This window comes from Bacillus rossius, chromosome 6 (assembly GCF_032445375.1).
Source record: "Bacillus rossius redtenbacheri isolate Brsri chromosome 6, Brsri_v3, whole genome shotgun sequence".
Lineage (NCBI taxonomy): Eukaryota > Metazoa > Arthropoda > Insecta > Phasmatodea > Bacillidae > Bacillus > Bacillus rossius.
Genome location: NC_086334.1, coordinates 758329 through 777659, shown reverse-complemented (window position 1 = coordinate 777659; position 19331 = coordinate 758329). Strand labels below are relative to the sequence as shown.

The window sequence follows — 19331 nt, the reverse complement described above, 5'->3', positions numbered from 1 at the left end:
TTACTTTCACTGCCATGTTGACCATTTAGTTTACTTTTCTCTCTTGCTACTGGAGAAAGCGATTTCTCCAAAAAGTTGGGTGTTTGTTATTTGAACTCATATGTTGTCTATCAAATTTATATTATGTAGCTTACATACTGAATTAACAGGTGTGATTAGGTAAGTAGAGGTTGTCGCTGGCTGCCTTACACGATGACAGACCATTTTCTTGGTGAAACAAGGTGTAGAACAACAATGCAGAGATGGAAAGATGCAATATTCAATAGGGAAAAGTAATTCTTCCAGTCCCTATAGTGATTGATTCAAATTCAGATACTTAGCAGTGAGTTGGCTTGCCAAGGTGGAAGACTTAAGGTGATTGAGAAGTCATAAAGCTCCCAGAACTATTATTGCAAGATATTTTGTATTTTCATATTTTCTTAGTGTTGCCCTAACTAAAGCTAAAACTGTTGAGACTGCTATTAATGTATGGTATATTAAAGTTCAGTGAAACATCTGGAAATCCTCCTGACAATATTGTACAGTCATATGTAGCTTGATCATTAGTAGTTGGGTATAATTTAGATTTTTGACTTTTCGCGAGTTTTATGCCAGTTTTTGGAAGTTTAACATTATGTGCGCCACGGTTAGACTTGTGACATGACTTGCCCTTAGATAGCATAACATGAAAGACTTAAATTTCAAATAGACTTAAATGTGTTATAGAATATAAACATTTCTGGTTAAAATAAGTTTCTATTATACTCATTGATATTTATTGAAATCAAACTAACAAAAATCATTTGGTGTCTAAATGTCAAAAATTATAAAAAGTTTTAGTTTTGTAATAATTCAGCTTTTATTTGTATTTCCCAAAAATATTGAAAATGTGACTTAGAGCTATTTAATAAAAAAAAAATTACTTGGTTTTTTTAATTTCATGGATGTTCCTTCAAAAGTCAAAAATATTTAATAACTGAAAGTATAAGGCCTCGTAACTTATTTCATATTTACTAATATTTTTTCACAACTAAAGACATTTTAAGTTTGTCTGGAATTGCTAATTAACTCTGGTGAATTTTATTACAGTTTTGAAATTATTATTTTTTTTGTACAATAAAAATTTAGATGTCATTGTTTAGTGGGACTGAAAAGAGTTGTTACATAATAGCTATAAAATTGTGTTCTGAGGTAATCTTTATTTTTTAAATATGTTTGTCTGCTTTATCACAAGGTACGTATATAGATTAAATTGCAAAAATTAACTGGCATAAAGTTTTTTTAAAAATTTATTTGAAACTTAAGTGTACTTGAGATTTTGTATGCATTGCATTGCATTTTGAGTTTATTATGATCCAATTTAATGCTGAAGTCAAGCATTTTGATGATAATTTAATAGTGTCAGTTTCACTGATAGGTACTTTATTTGGTTTTCTGTTAATTTAGACCAAAATGGAAGTGACTGAATGTAGGCATTTTTCTGCCTGTACTAGTGTGTTTCACCAGTCTTGATGGGAAATGAAATTGCATGCAAACAATTTCAATAACATTCCTAACACTCATAATGCTTGCCTGAACATGTAAATTCATTCTTCTTTGTGAACTATCTTTCCTGGTCTGTCATGAAACTTGAAACGCATGATCTTGCATAGTATTTAGTGAAGCTAAGATGACTTTTGCACAATTTTTAAGCAATTTTTGCATCCAATTTGTGTTCACAGCTATAAACTTTATTAACTTGTGCATACAGTTTTTCATATTTTGCACAGAAAAATATGTAATTTTGATGTCCCGTATACTTAATTTATTAATTTTAAATGTAGTGTTTTGATAGGTGTTTTTAGGTACCAGTACTTACGTTACGTAAAGTAAACTTCCGGTAATTTGGTGGCACGTTTTGATATTAAGCACGAACATAAGGATGACAATTTCATTTAAACACCAACCAAAACTCAACACTATCAAATGTTTGTTAGACCTGTAAGAGTATCAGTTTTTTAGTTTGATTTGAATACGAATATGAGTATCATATTATTTGCAAATACGAATATTGATTTCGAATAGTTGGAATGAGAATTAAAATCCCACTTAAATTATTTTTTCATATCATTTTACAAATTTTGCAAAATTAGACAAAAAAAGTGAAAGGTTGGTTAAATTGTCAGCTACAACAGTTATAAGGAAAATGTTTGTTAAAATATTTAAATTATGAAATAGCTTTTTGATTATGCAGCTAATGTAACCTAAACCAACCCAACCTAACATAAGCAACCAATCTTTCATTTCAGTTCCTCTTCACCATATTTTCCACAACCTGCTACTCTACATATTTATCCAGAAAATTTTCATGAACTGCATAATACTTAAAATCCATTGCAATCTATTTTATGAAAAAAATTTTTTTTTTTCAATGCTGTATTCCCAAATTAGTGATTGAATGAGCTCATATTTACATATTTAAACCTTAGATATTCATAGAGTTTTTTGGATCAATTTTTTGAATCAGTAAGTAGAGTAGCAGGGTTTGGAAAATAAGGTGACTAGGAACTGAAATGAAAGGTTGGTTGGTTGGGTTAGGTGAGCAGCATAATTAAAAACAATTTTTTTTATTTCATAAATGATAATTCATTTTATTAAATACTGTGTGTATATTTTATTATTATTTTGTTAATTTTAAATTATTTATATCTTTTTGTTTCCTTTGTTAGGACTTGTCCTGTCATATGTTCGTTGTTTTTTTTTGTGACTGTCACTGTATACTATTGTGTGTATTATTTTATGTAATATGTAATATGTAATATGTAATATGTAAAGTGCCTGCCTATTAAAGGTCTTGACCATTGGTAGGCACTCAAATAATAATAAATAATTTAAGAAAATAAATAACTTGCATATTTTAACAAACATTTTCCATATATAATTATGTACTTTAGCTGACTTTAACTTAACCAACCTTTCACTTCAGTAATATTTGTTCATATTTTAGAAGTGGTTACGTGATGTGAAAAAAATATTTTTGGTGAAATTATAAATCTCATTCCTAATATTTAAATAAGATATTCGTATTCAAGAATAATTTGGTATTCATATTCAGTTCAAACTACAAACTGACATTCACAATTCACACAGGCCTAATATTTTTTTTTCCGTGGAGATGAATTACAAAATATAATTACTTTCTTAAAATTTAGGTCTGTAATTAGTATGATTACAAGCAAGCCTGTTTCAGCTAGGAAATATAAAAACTTCAATTTAGTCTTTTTATTGGATTTATGTATTGGTCTAAGTGCTAGTGTGTAAATTACTCCTGGATACCTTTGATATTCCAGTCATAGGTATTAGTTTTAAATTTTCTGGTTTTTTAAAAGATGACCTGTGTTAAGTTATTAGTTTACAATTCCATTATAATTTTGGTTACTTTATAATTGTAACTGTGGCTCTGCAAGGGTGTATGTTAACATTATTTTTTCAGGGGAAGATCAGCCATGAACCATAATTTTTTTTAATAACATAGCAAAGGGATTCAAATTTAGACACCAGAATGTGTTACATTTATTCACAACTTCATAGATAATTTGTTTAGTAGTTTTATTATTTTCATTGCTTTGTGTGATTATACATTTATGTGAAACTCAATGTGCACAGGAAATGTACCTACTTCATAATAACCAGAAAATTTGTCAGAACAAAACTGTTCCAGCAAAGAAAAAGTTTTTTATAAAGTTTATAAATTACTAATTTTGATTTATAAAATTTTATTTGAAGTTATTTTGTATCTTAAAATGTACCTTGTAATTTTATTCTTAACTTCAGAATTTTAAAGTGATAGTATAGGTATGACATTTCTGGATTTGGATAATGCTGTAATATTTATACAACCAATATTTGTGCTAATCTTTGCTTGAATACGTTTAAACTTTAAAGTTTATGATTCTGTATTAACATTTTCACTTCAAATGTGGAAAATCTTTTTTTTGTTCAGATCAAACATTTTTTTTAATGAAAATTTTATTTGTCGAAGGCCTTTGCTTGTGTATATATGAGGATTTAGTCTTTAAATTGAATGCACCCACCTGTTAACGGGGGACGATATGTTATCCATGTTAGGGTTCAGTAAAATAGTATTGCTTGTTTAAAGTATACTTGATACTTGAACTTTTTAATCTTTTTAGAAAGAAATATTTGAGATAATTATACCGGTCAACATAAATTAAGTTCAGATTTTGTACACACGCTTGATATGTTGTTTCAATGTTTCATTTATATTTATGCACTTCCTACATTAATTACTTTGTAGCCAACTTACGCATGCTAAAAAAATGGTAGCTTCTTGCGTACGGTAACTAATCTGTGAATATCGTCCCCTTTTAATGCTGCGAATGTGCAGAGAGCAGAGCGTGCCAACTCTGAAGTGCTGTGTGTGTTTCTCCGCAAGCTGCCTCTGCCGGGATGTCCGCGCCGAACCCCTTCATGTCAGACTTTGCCCCGGCCGCCGAGCCCCCCTCCTCCGCCCTGGCCGAGGCAGACCTGTTCGGCGACGTGCTGGGGCCGACCGGGGATCCCGGGAGGGGCGAGGCCAAGGAGGGGGGGCTGATGCAGCCCCTGGTGGCGGGGCGAGCTCCCTCCCCGGTCCCCGGGGCAGGCAAGACCTCGTCGCCCCCGCCCCCGCGCCCCCCGCCCCCCTCCACGGGCGACGCTTCTCGCACCGCGTCCCCGGTGCACCAGAGCCCCGCTGGCGGGGGTGCCTCGAAGAGCGCGTTGGATGACCTGAACGATAGCATCCGCGCCGCCCTGGGCGGGTCCCCCTCGCGTCCCCCCGTCCCGGTCCCGGCTCCCGCCCCCGTGGGCATGGGCATGATGGGTGGGTTCAGCAGCTTCGACATGGCCGGCGGAGGAGGGGGCGTGTTCGGCCCGCCGGCGGGCGTCACCTCGGGCTACTCTGCGGCGATGGCAGGTGACGGTCTCGCATCTCCGCCGTAGTGGTCGCTCTGTGTACTCACTTGTGTTCGTGTTTGCGTTTACGTAGCAGTCGAATGTGTTCTCTTCTTTATCTTGTGTTCTGCATGGCTTTTGACTTTTTGCATGGCTGTATGAAACTAGTTTTAGTTGCTTTCATCTCTTTATAATACCTAGCTTGTTACTTTATTCTCTGCATGGAGTTAGTTCATGACGGGTATGTTTTGCATTTAATATTTGTAGATTGTTACTTACTGTTGCATACATTTAAATGCTTTCAAAAGTCAGGGTTGCCACAACTATTGTAAACTGTAAAGTGATTTTCTTTTGGTAAACATATAATTTTATTAACATTCTAAATCTGCATATTTTTAATGCTAATGATACGGCTGTATCTCCACTTAATTATATTGTATGTCCAAATTCTGTATTAGGGAGAACCAAAGAAATAATTGGTCAGAATGGTTGTGTATCAGAATGAAAAATGTGAGTTATAAAATTGTTTTGTAATTTCAAGCAAAATGTTACATTCCAGCTTGTATAACATCTTCCTTTGTTTCACATGAGAGAAATCTAAAAATATGCCATACACTTTTTAATTTCTGCATTGGTTATATTAAATTGTTTCAGATTATAGTTATTATTTAAATTTTAATAATGGCTAGAATTGCGTAACTTAATTTTACAGTATAGTGTGTATTTTTTAACAAAATTTGGCTGGCTTCCAGATGTGACTTTGAAAAATGAGGGGGCAAAAAAAATATTTAAAATTTTGCCCAGACTCTTACACTACCATGCAAGCCAGTGTAAATAGCATGTATTAATCTGAAATTACAATGTATAATGTGTGGTCTCGTGTAAGACAGCCTAGCTCATTGAACAAAGTACCTTCAGAGAAAAAAATAATACTATTTAAGGTCTGTTACGTGACTTGAAAATAGAATGTTGATAATGACTAGAAATATGTGTGAAAAATGGTTGAAAAGTAACTGATGGTCATTTAACCCATTCTTGAAATTGAAATGGTAATTGGTTTAGATTGTATTTTATATATAAATTTAGTTCTTGGATTGAGAGATTTCAGTAGTTCTATTTTTATTAAATGATAATTCAAAAAAAAAATGTATTGATAATCACATACAAAAATTTTCATAGTTACTAGTTTAGCGAAATAGACTAATTTTGACTTTGATATGGTTACTTAATGCATGTTCACAACAAAATACCTAATAATGAGCATTACTCGAAACATAAAAAATAAATCTGTAAGCATTTGTATGTTTTCAAAACATATAAACATCAGTAATGTAAAAATGAGTTGGAGATGAGGGATCAAAGTCAAAGTAAAACGAATAATTACATAGCAGTTTAGTCCATAGATATATTGGTAAAAACTAATTTCTAAATAAATGACTTTAAAAGAGTTATTTTAATTTATAAAATTATTATTAATGAATTAATAAATGCTAATCAAATTAGTAATTTTAGCTGCATTTGATGCTACATAGTTTTAACTATCATTGTGGTGCTAGTACGTACGTATATGGTTTGTTATGCTTATTGATGTTCTTTTGGTTTTATCACAATTCACTATAAAATCTTGTCCGTAGTGATTCTGTATTTAAATATACCTCTTATTCTCTATATCATACCTGTTGCAATACTCCTTTTTCAGTTATGTTTTTGTTTTAGTTTTTCAATTTTTGAAAGTACATACAGAATAATTTTGACATGTAAAAATATTTTTTAGGTTATTTCTTACAAAAAAATTTCTTGATTGCATATTTTATTTGTGGCTTTATTAGGTTAAGTGCCAAATTCATATCTTTATTTCTATTGTGATGAAAGATTATGTACATAATTATAAAATAAACAATCTGGAGGAAAACAGTTACATGTTTATTTTGAAGGAAAATTAGCATAAATTTTGAAAGATTATAATAAAACTATAATAAGAAAGACTAGAAAAATCTGTTCAGTGATTTGATATTAAAACATAGTGAATGAGAAATGTAAGAAATTTAAAAATATTTCTATATGTATAATGCCTTCTCTTCAAAACTTTACAGCCAAGGAATATACATTAAAATAATGTGAGAATTATACTTGTTTTTAGCTATCTTTTAGTAGATTATTATTTAAAATTTTTTTTTTAAATTTCACATGGCTAGTCAGATTTCTTGTAGCAATAGTGATGTAGCTAACGACCTACTGCCATTGCATGTTGATGTAACTAAACATGTTCAGTATTTTTGTTTTCTTAATAGATGGATAGCTTCTGTTCTATAGAATATGAATTTTGAATTACTTTTAATTCTAAATTTTTAATACACAAGTTAAACATCAATTCATTATTGCTAACTCAAATCGGATCATTTACCACACACACACGTTTGCCTTTGACTTAACAAGTTACATAGTTCATTTTAAGTATTATTTATATTTATTTTAAGCATATAATATTGTGTGTCAGATTTATTATTCCCAGCCGTTGCAATAGGGTGGTACTCGTAGCTTGCAGGTTAAAGTGTAATGCTTGGTGACACCTGTCAGCTGACTGTGGGAATGCTGCTTCTTTTCTTTTCTCTCCTCTCTGACTGGTTTCTACACTTTGTTAAACCTTGTCGTGTAGCTGTGCCGGGAGCCGGGCGGTGGCTTGGGGGCGGTGGCGGGGCTTGCAGGGGGCTGGTTGCGGCAGGTTTCGACGCGCTGGGGGACGTGCTCCGGCCGCTGGGGCAGACGCCTCACGCGGGCGCTGGGCTTGCAGCCGGGGGGACGGCGGCGGGGGAGCAGCCCGCGGGCCCGGGCGGGACCTCCACGGTGCTGACCGGCGACCTGGACAGCAGCCTGGCCTCGCTCGCAGAGAACCTGGCCATCAACAAGGGCGGCCAGGTGGCGGTCAAGTACGTGTCGCTTCCAGACTCTGCATGACGTTTAGTGTGGAAATGCGTGCGTCCAATTTTTTTGCCACTTTAATATTTCTTTTTTTGGGATTCGTAGCTATGAATGAAATAAATTAAACTTATCAGCAATGTGTAGGGACATGCAAATTTCGCATTTACGATAAAACAAATTTTTACGCAAAATTCGTAAGTTTAGCACGAATAACCTCACTTTTACATAATTTCTGATACCGCAAATTTTTTTTGCGAAATACGTTTGTTTACCAAGAATAACCACACTTTCCCGCCATTTGGTAACTTAAAAAAAGTAAATAAATAGCCGTTGTCACCACTGATAACACCATCAACGTAAAGACTACACTTGCCAATGTTTACGTTTCATTATTTATTTGATACGACGCGCTCTTGGCGAACTGCACTCGTGCACTAAACGCTCATGTCTCGAAGGCACGTTTACAGAGTCAAAGAGTAATGTACGGCCATTTTGTTGGATATTTTGTGCGTTACAGCGCTTGTGTCGCGAAGCAAATTATAAATTACGCACAACTGTTCATCTTGCATGTACTATGGACTGTGCAAACTTTTTTCATTTTGTTCTTTTAAAGTAAACAAACTTAACAATTACGTTTTATGTTTAAGAATGATAATTTTTGTTTAAAAATGTTTTATACAGTGCAACTGTTTTATAAAAACTGTAGTTTGTGATAGAAAACGTCTTCATATTTCTCAGCATAGGTTTGAAAGTGTAAAATATGCCGAAACCTCAAGCAATCACCAAACTTCGTGAGCGCGAATTTCGTGATAGTGGATTATATGCGAGGGTAAATACGTAGTTGGGCGATATGTGTTAAATTTTTTTTTTTTAAATCCGAAAATACTTTAATAACGAGGCTAGAAGACAGGAGCTAGCCAAACGCTCATATTTTGCATAGTGAGCTTACCAAGGTGCAGCGCAACTTTGGAAACATGAAGGAGTGCATTTTTTTGACAAAACAAAACAAGTTTTGGACCACATGAACACCACGAAAGCAGCTGCTGTGAAAATAAGTGTAGTGCAAGTGTCTTCAAAATCTCTGGTGAAGCTTACCAGCTTGATGGCTACAGATCCAAGCAGACTTGACTTTGAAACACTGACTGTCTTTAATCCAAAAAATATTTTGATTACGGACATGAGCCCTATTTTGCTTGCTAAGTTGTGTAAAGTTTCAATCTGAAAGAAATGGACCGCCAGGAGCTGATCACCAGTTTTGGAGAGTTAAAACAGATAGTTGAGAAACAAATGAAGGAAAGCAGTGTGGATGTAGTGAAGGCACTTAAAGTTTTAAAACTTTCACAACCTGAATTTTCTGACAAGTGCCTGGAAGCAGTGTGGATGTTGTGTGCATACGTTGATTCGGAACGCTTCTCGTTACAATACAATAATGTTCTCACTGACAAGAGAACTAATTTGAAACAAGAAAATTGAGCTACAATGGCTATTTTTTTCATTTGAAAGTTAAATGTTGTGTCAAAGTACTTTGGTTCTGAAATTATTGGGTTGACTTAATTTAGAATCTGAGTTCTTAAACTTGTGTCTTTTTAACCTATATTTGTGTAATTTTAATTTATAATGTTTCAATTGATAGTGCAATTATATTACAATGTTCTCTTCATATTTCTTACACTTGAAATTGTAAAAATAAAAAAAATAATAACCCCACTTTTAGGTAAAAATAACACCAATTTTAAGGGAAAATAACACCACTTTTCATCACAAAATAAACACACCTTTTGCATGTCTCTAGCAATGTGTATTTATTAAAAATTGTTACATTAAATTGCACATTAACAAGCAAAGTATGTATAAACAAGAGGGTGATGTCACATATTTTGTACTATTTTTAATCTTTTAAAATATGCAAGGATTTTGATGAAGAAATGAAGCTGACTGCAACTGATAATTGCCCGAGCCAGTGGGTTTTCTCTTGGTCTTCGAGTTTTCCCCACCCACTCATTCCACCAATGCTCGGGTGACAACATGAAGGAACATTGAGTGCCTATGTCTCTACGCACATTCGTAAACATGGAAGTAAAACCAGTTGACTCATGTTTATCTGTGGCACCTGTAGAAAGATTGGACAAGATAATATGATTAACAAAATGTACTAGCATAAATGAAGTAGCAATAAAAGAGCTAAAATATTTTTTTTAACTAATAGCATTTAAGTATAGGAAGGTACAAGGAATTTTTTCGGAACATTACATTTAAAACGGCTGAAAAACTGCATAATTTTTTGAAATAGACTAAATTAGCGCATTCACTGTTCACATTCTTAACATGTTTTGTATGCACCCTATTTTGAAAATACAGTTGACAGAAATGAATTTCCAAATTAAACATAAATATTTTTAAAATTTTCGGTTCCTAAATGTGTAAACAAAAGGTTTGATAGTAGTTCATTTTATAGTATTTCCCATAAAAATCTGAAATTAATTAAATGTTACCACCAATTAACTAAACAGTCAAATTTGTGTTAAAAAATCTCACCATAACAAGTGGACATAATTTGATTGCTTCAACATTCTCATCTCTTATTCAAGAGCCAATAATTTCATATTCCACTTTAAACAATAATGAACTGCAAGATTGGTTAGATTTATTGTGAAGTTCTAGTAATAGACATTTTATTTAGTGTGGTGTATGTTTCTAAAAGTGAGACAATAAAAGAATTTAACACTTCTCTCTTTTTGTTTTCCCAGTTTTTACGGTACATATTTTTTACTGGTCCCTTGAAATATGTAAAAATAGTGTATCTGTTAACAGGTTTTGCTAAAATTAAATCAGTTTTGGCGTTAATTTGTATGTGATTTGAACATGTATTTAAAATGGCATAAACTAGAGGTTTCCGTAACAGGTGTTCATGTCCAGTTATTTGTGTTAATGTGCAGGGGTGTGCAGTGGAACTCTCCCAAGAACGTAGCGAAGCAAGGCATGGCTGGCTGGACTCCTCAGCCAATGGCTGCAACCACTGGAGCTGGCTATAGACCAATGGTATGTTCTCGTAAACAGTTTGTTCTTGCTCTATTGCTGTGGAATTCAATTACGGTATTTTTACTCTTGTAAGGTGAATGTGCAAGTAGTTTTTACATTGATAGTTCAACATTTTTATTATAAAATTTTTATTTTATTTCATCAGTGTCGCACAAAATTATTCTACTTTACATATTTGCATTAACAATTTATTTATAAATGTTAGTTTCTTATAATGTTCATCAGTGCTTGTGTTAAACCACATATTTAAAGTTTGTGTTGAGTTGGTTTTACATTAAATGAAAACTATTTCAAAGACTTTTTTTTTAGTTGCCACCTCAATTCAAAATTCAGCGAATTACAAATTATATAAACTTCTTTTTAGAGGTGGGACTATACCACACTTTCGATACTTTCGTTACTTTCGATACTCCAGGGAAAACATTAAGTAACAATTATTACAAATAACATAAATTAGTTTAGATCTATATAAATTCAATCTATCATACCAGCATTGTCAGATTTAACTTAAATACATAATGTGTAAATAATTGCATTATATTAATGAAAGATATGAATTCATTATTATAAATACATATAATAAAACAACCAGAAATGTAAAATACAGTCCATAATTAAGTAAAGCTGACATGAGAAACAGTGGACTTACAAAATGTTTGATGACCTTTCTTGGAGGGGGGGAAAAGTCACCAAGCCTAAATTAGAAATAAAAAAATTAGGCTATTGTAAATTTAAAATCAGAAATTTTTGCTTGTTTGTTTCATTTTACAAACAACTTTATGCAACAGAACAATTTTCAATAAAATTTTAACTTGAGAAACGTAAAATACAAAACAATCCGATCGTAAGAAAACAATAACAAACATGTATATTCAGTTCAAAGATTAATGAATGCACAAAATATGAGATCCGTGCCTTGTTAAAGCGTGTGCACCATTTTCATAATCATTGCTAGTTTGCGCCACTAGTCTCGCTTGGTGCTGGCCATAAATGCTACTAGCGAAGTGCACATTCTTCCTGATACTATCCATATCTATGGTGCGATGGTTATTTTCTTACGTTTGCAAAGGTAAACAATGAACGTTTTTCAAAATAAAAGCATTAATTAAAATGTAATTTATCAGGAGGAATATATCTAACAAAAAAAATTTGTGAATTTTAGGACTTTTCCGCTAAGTAAAAACGTATGAAACGGGAAATTAATGAGTTTATAAGTGTATGTTCCGGGAAAGTAAACAATTGTAAATATAGTAGTACTTTAGGCGGGACCAAAATTAATCGGCGTATGACACGGGAAAATGTATGAAACGGGAACGTATCATCGAGGTTATACTGTAGTTGTATTTTGTACGATGGCGACTCAAAACTTAATTCAATACAAATGAACAAGCATTCCGGTATCGAAAAAATGTATTGAACTTATAGTTTCGATACTCGATACTTTGCGATACCGTCAAGTATCGAAGGTATCGAGGTATCGAAGTATCGAAAATCCCATCACTACTTTTTTTTTTAAATGTACCATATGCTTGTAGTGTGTTTAGTATGTATTGATACATTGCCTGGCCAGCTGGAAAACTAGGTATTATTTTAGTATACACTATTTATTTCTGAAGTACATTTGTTTCAGTTAATTTTGGGTTGTCCTGCATGTACTTTTGTTATGACTTGATGTAGGCTTTTGGACATACGCCATTGCTTAGCACATGTATGTCTGCAGAAGAAAACTAAAAAAAAAACACAAATGACAAAACACAAATTAAGCAAAAAATTGCTTTTGTCAGGATTTAACGCCACACAATATTCCACAACAGGAATATGGTCAACAAACAAGGAAAAAACAAAGAAAAATGGGTTCGGAATTTTTGTGCTGTCATCATTTGTGGTTTTTTTTTTCATTCTGTTAGTCCATTTTTCTTTGTTTTTTCCTTGTTGACCATATTCCTGTTGTGGAATATTGTGTGGCGTTAAATCCTGACAACAGCAATTTTTTGCATAATTTGTGTTTTTTGTCATTTGTGTTTTTTTGTAGTTTTCTTCTGCAGACATATATGTGCTAAGCAATGGCGTATGTCCAAAAGCCTACATCAAGTCATGCACTCCCATTGCACAAATCTTTTAAAGATATGTACTTTTGTTCTTAGTATTTTATATAAAAATTGCTTATTTGGCTTGGGCAGGTAGGAAATACAAATTTGTGATTTTAAGAGTTGGGTGTGCATGCACAAGATTTTTCTTGTAATGAAAATTATGCACAAGTAAATGTAAGTGGTAATGGATGTGAATGTGTATGCAAGAACATTTTTAGTGTACAGTAAATCCTCGATTAACGGATAAGCTACATTCCCGGAAATTGTCCATGAAGCAAAAGACGGTTAATTGAATAAAGTTTCTTTATAAGGAATAATATTGTCGTCCCGGGTTATGTTCCTAGACCATCCAAAAATGCCTGGGTTCATTATTAAACTCTGTACATAATACAATTATGACTATACATCTGACATTAAAGAAACGCAACCCAGTATGTAAGGAATGGCAGAAAATCTTATGAACATGCACCATAAAAACTTAAATGCGGCTCGTGACTTGCTGGGTTGTGGCGGGATGGTTCGTTGCATCACAGCCAGAAATGCTTGGACAAAGCAGTCCTGAAGGTTGTAAAAAGGTGTCCAGTGACCGTGTCAAGAGTGAGGGTGCGAGAAAGACCATGAAGTGAGGTAGTTCGTTACAAGTAACCATTTCCCCTTGCATGCCTGTGACAGAGGGGTAGCATGGCTAGCCTATTGCATGGACATATTGCAAGAAATGTAAGTAAAGTCTAAATCTGTCGATAAGTTACATAGAATTACACACTAGAATATATTTCACTGAATGCAATAAACTATTTAAACTTAATCTGTTTACTTAATGTAAAAACACCGCAATGGCACTGAGCTTGTACAGCAAAGGACTAATGGCTGACTAAAATTTTTTTTGGAATAAAACTGCTTTCGTAGTAGCCATCCTGAAAGTCGGTGAACGACCTGCAGTTTCCCTCTTCATAACGGAACGCAAGGACCTGTGGAAGGGGGTAGTTGGCGGTCATTATGTTTGTCACACGCATTGTAAATATTAATACAGTGTCTTACCATTTTTTTATAGGCGCGGAAGAAAAGATGCGCTAACATTTTTTTTAAATGGTTGTCATCCTTAAATAACCATTTTGCATGCATGCATACATAAAAGAATTATTCACATATGTACGCATTGCAGTGCTTCGATGCGAGTGTGTACAGGCTATTCCAGCTCATTCGCAAGTTGCGTCACGGAAGTGTCGGCAGTAAAGATTAGCGGCAATTAACCAAATTAAAAGGCAACAAAATATAGTTTGTTATAACAAATGTCCGTTAAACAAGTGTTTGTTAATCGAGGACAACTGTAATTTAGTGTTGTGTTGTCATTGGGTGTTGGTAGTGGTAGTGACACTGACGTAGCAAGGGGGTGGATGCATCCAGTCTCTTGTGCTTAGATTGCAGTGTATGACAAGTCACAAATATGCACGGCTAAGACGACGACTGTTCCTTGCACGTACAAAAGAACACTGATACATACATGCTCTCGTCGACTGTTGCAGGTAGCTGGGTATTTAGTTCTATTAATGATAATAAAATTATCCAAAACTGTTATTAGTTGAATGTAAATATGAGCTTGAACTAAATATCGTGAAAATACTTGCCTTACACATGTCCGAAAGATAAAAGAACATTCACTCACTTTCGCAGATAACTATTATTCCTGTGCCTTGGCGAAATAATGTTCCTAGCAACTGCTTTATCTGCTAGGTACTAATAAAATGGGAACTATGCCCTGGTAGACAAACGAACCACCCGGGCCTGAACACACGTCTGGGGCTTACATTCTAATTAAGTCCGAAAGATACTGAAAAATGAAGGTTGCAGCTTACTGCAGCATGGCTGTGGCACAGACATGAAATTGTCTGCCCTTACAATATCATAAAAATATTGAGCTGGTGAACGGCACGACCTCTCGACACAAAACACTAACAACTCTGACAAATTAAACTATGAGCTACATCCACTACTGAGGGAAAAAGCAAGTGCATGATCTCACTAACCAATCACACAGCTCTTAATAGGACACATCAGTATAGATATTTTCTAACTCTCTCATCTAGGCTTTTCCTGTAAAGAAAATAAAACATAAAAAATTACTAAGTTCTTTCTGATTGGCTGGTGCAAAAACCCGATAATTTTACTCTCTGTGGGAGTGAACATCTGCTGATTTTCCCTCGTAAGACTACGTACATAAAACACCCAAACGTTTCAGCCATAAAGTCCTGAAACCTGGCACCATTTGGTCTCATCCCTGTCTCTTGTTTTTCATTTTCCGAAATTGTTCTAAAAACATATTTAAAGCTTCTAAATAAATCCAAATATAAATTTTAGGCAGAAGAACCAAAATTGAAAATAAATAAAATACTGAATGAGGCATTTACACAAAAAAATAATCCATTAATGATGATCCATGGTTAAAGAGCCAAAAGTTTTAATATATAACTATACAAAAGAATTATGACACAGTTGAAACTTAAGACGGTATCGCTCAGGTAAGTTTTCTTAAAAGTAAGAATTTAGTATCAGATCTTGAGAAACAAGAAAATATATTCCCTAATAGGTCATTACATTTTTTCTTTACAAAATAAAATTTTACAAGTACATTTAAAAAAATGTTGTGTACATGATTAAAACGGCATGTGGAAGGTTAGTGCTCCCTGAAGCCAGGCAGTGGCTGAGATGCATGCAGAGCACCGCTGGGAGCATGCTGCACTGTTTCAGGGGCAGGGCATGGCCGGCATGCACCCTCCCGTCGCGGCCCTGGTGAGTACCCAACTACCACATTGATGGGACGTGGAAATACATTATTTTAAATTGAGGTTATTTTACGACATTGTACCATTTTTGAGCATGAGATGTAAAGCAGAGTATTTTAAACAGTACTAGGAGTGGTTAGTGTTAGTAATAGATGACAAACAATCTTGAAATCAAATCATAGGCATGAGGGAAGCAAGCACTGTGTACATAGTGCAGCATGCTGTACGCAAGTTTGTAACGGCCAGAACGAGCCGGCAGGGGAGAGGTAGCGATGCTACGGAATTCCCATAATGCTGCTTGAGTTTGTCTACTCCTCAGTTTTTGTAACAGTTAACGATTGGTGCTACCATTTAACTTTTATTTTATTTAAAGTATCTTCCATTTATTCGTGTGAAAAAGAATTGATTTATGCAATTTTTTAAGTATCGTTCATTTTAATGTGAATAGTGTGATTGAAAATGTGAAGAAAAACCACTTAACGAGTGTAATTTATTTTTGGTATGTGAACCCTGTGATTTGAAATGTCTAAAGGACTTGCAGACTTTTGAAGGAATTTATAAGTGTAATTTATGTCCGATGGAGATTTTTTCATTCGAGAGCAAATCCGTATCCTTGCTATTCTCTCGCATCTCTTGTTCATTATAAAAAATACTAAATATTTTATCTCTATCCATACCTAATAAGCAGAAAGTGCCACTTGTCGCACGTGGACGTGAACTTGAATGGAATACTTAAAGGCAAGGCAAGGCAAGGGCAGGCGTGACTGCAGCGGTGTCGTGCGCAGGGCATGCAGCCGCTCCCGGCGATGAGACCCGTGGGCCAGGCGGCGCCCATGGCCGCACCCATGATGGCCGGGCCCGGGATGATGGGGAGCCCGCGGATGGGGGCGGCGCCCATGTTGGTGCCGCAGCAGCCCAGCCTAGTCCCCCAGGTGGCCCCGCCGGCGATGGCCGGTCAGCCCCTGGACCCCTTCGGTGCTCTGTGAAGGGACTGCCGCTCGCTTCAGGAGGTGAGGAATTATTAATGTTGGTTTCGTCATCTGATGTACCGGTAAATTAACTTTCACCATTTCCAAGTCAAGATTTAAAAAAAAATTATCTAAAATTAAGACAAATTTTCATTCTATAAGTAATATTCCAAGGACAAAATTATAATTGATAAACAAATAGCTGCTAGAAGTTGTTTGCCTTCAATTGTAATTTTGAAACCCACAAAAGATTGAAGCATTGTATAAGATACTTAACACACAATTGTTCTCTTGATATGGTGTATATATGTTGATATTCAGATACTATTATCCCACAACAGGCTTGGGGGGGGAAATGCAAGTCTTGATACTAAGCACACGATAGATCTCTTTAAACTGCATTATTACTGCATACCTGAATTGTAATGTGTTCTTTTAATATTTGAGAACATTTAATTAAGAGTTTTTTTTTTGTTCCAGGAACTGTATTTGAAGTTGATCTGCTAAATCATCTGTAAATAAGTCTAAAATTAGAACGGCCATATCACGAGATAATTTCTCCACTGCAGTATAAGAAAGGTATGCACGAGCCTTTGAAGAGAACAGATGTGAAAATTAGTGAAGTTTTACACCCTACAAAAAAAATTGCTAATACTCGGGGTGGAGAAATTATTTGTGTAGCACTTGTGTATTGAATTTATGATGGACAGTATTACAGCAGTAAGTTGTTTTGGTAGTGTACAAAATGTGATTTAATGAAGTTTGTAATTACTATTATGTTCTTGGTAAAACTGTTAAATTTAAAAAAAAATTTTGTTGGAGAACCTGTTGGACTGTTTATTTTTACCATTATAGTATATGTACATGTGTGTATGATGTAAATCTGTAGTAGTTTGTAAATGTACAGTATATATTTAGAATAATTTAGTGTTGAATAGGCATATTGTTTTGGAAAAAAATTACTGCATAGCTGTTGTACAGTTGTTTAGCTTGAGTAAGGGGGCCAGTGTGCAGATAAACTTTGTATGGTCAAGTTTTTGTCTTGTTCATATTTACCTAATATTGGCACGATAAACGTGGTGACATAAAGTAAATGATACTCATTGTTTTCAGATTTTGTTTATTATTGATTGCAATAATATAATTTACATACATAATGAGTGTGTTGTTATTTTTATATGCATTCGTTGTTAACTGTGATGTCTGCTTAAAGCATTTGTAGTCACTTGATTTTCATGATTTTTTTGGCCATGAATGTTACTGTTTGTTAGTTAAAACTTATAACATTTAATTAGTTTTGCTGCTTGGTAAAAGTTTGCAAAAAATTATTTCTTTATAATAAATAACCTTATAATGGATAGTCTGTAAAATTTTGGATTTTGTTTTTATCTGTCTTAATTCCTGTTTGACCAAGGCTAAATGAAGGATGGAACTGAGCGAAGTGATTGTGCCTTTAGCGATGAGCACTGTCCTTCATGTAGTTGAAGGCAGTTGAGAAAGAATCCGCCATTAGGGCTTAACTAGCAGGCATAATTTATTTTATGGTAAAACACATCGGTATAGTGTGTCAAGCAATGGAGTGGATTTGTGTATATCTAGTTTGCAATCACTGTAAATTTATAACCATTCTATCAAGACAATATGTAGGTTGAACTAATACTTTGTAAAGTGTCACAAACTATTGTATCGTAGTTAATATGGCAACGTAGTTTTTCAATTACCTATTCCAAATGTTTAGTAAGAAATCATTTGTTAGCATGCTGTGAATTGTCGCTATTGTTGCACTCAATGTTTACGTTATAGTAAATTATTTGAAAGAACTTACACTAGATTTAAAAGATTCCATGTCAAATTTTGGAAAGTTCTTTTCGACACTTCGTGTAAAGTGTTAAACTTGGGGAAGGTGTAAGAGTTACATATATAGTGTACGTTAATTGAAACCTTTTGTGTACTAGATGTTGGTTAACATCATGCCAGGTACTGCATATTTAAGTGTACCTTTATTGGCCCTGTATTCTTTAAACATTCCAGTCAGTGCACCTAATGTTAATAATGTGTTGACGAGAGATGGTAGAATGGGATGTGTGTTGTAGGTATAACAAAACTGTATGCTGTTTTTGGAATTCGTTGGGAGATGATATTTTTGTTAAATAAAATGTTTATATAGACTAAATTTATTGAACTATGTGTGTTGCTATGTTAAAATAGCAAGTTTTTTTTAATTGTATTTATTGCTGGAAATAAAGCAGAGATTTTTGTCTGTGTATACTGATAATAGAAATACAAATACCTCATTACGAAGTCCTATTCATTTATTCATCTGTAGTTCAATCAAATCAGATTCTGGAACTCGCAGAATCTATAGATTCCAACTGCATTGAACAGAAAAAAATGAATCCAATGATTTTGGAATCATTGGTGGTAGTTTTCCTTGTAGCAGCAAAACTGAAAATTGCTAGTATTGCATTTTGTAATTGCTATCCTATAAAAGTAAATTCATAAATGCATATTTTCATTTTTATCTTTAGGAGTTGTCATATAACTTAAAAATTTTCAAACGATAAGTTTTTCATTTATTATAGCTTTCCAAATTTTTCAGGGTATTTTGTCAATTTGCTAGGAGT

General features: G+C 34.1%; 1 protein-coding gene across 6 annotated transcripts in view; it reads left to right on the top strand.

The window, feature by feature from the left end:
• Positions 1-19008, top strand: part of LOC134532452 (phosphatidylinositol-binding clathrin assembly protein LAP) — an 82574-nt gene extending 63566 nt beyond the window's left edge. For 2 of the 6 annotated variants that reach the window (XM_063368859.1, XM_063368857.1), the window contains 5 exons: positions 7634-7838; positions 10767-10869; positions 15705-15746; positions 16525-16749; positions 17188-19008. In XM_063368859.1, the coding sequence (XP_063224929.1) occupies positions 7634-7838; positions 10767-10869; positions 15705-15746; positions 16525-16725 (551 nt within the window). In that variant the 3' untranslated portion in view covers positions 16726-16749; positions 17188-19008. Of the gene's footprint in view, positions 1-4414; positions 6077-7633; positions 7839-10766; positions 10870-15704; positions 15747-16524; positions 16750-17187 lie in introns of those variants that run through there. The other 4 variants (XM_063368860.1, XM_063368858.1, XM_063368862.1 and 1 more) reach the window with 3 other exon arrangements.
• The last annotated feature ends 323 nt before the right edge of the window (positions 19009-19331 follow it).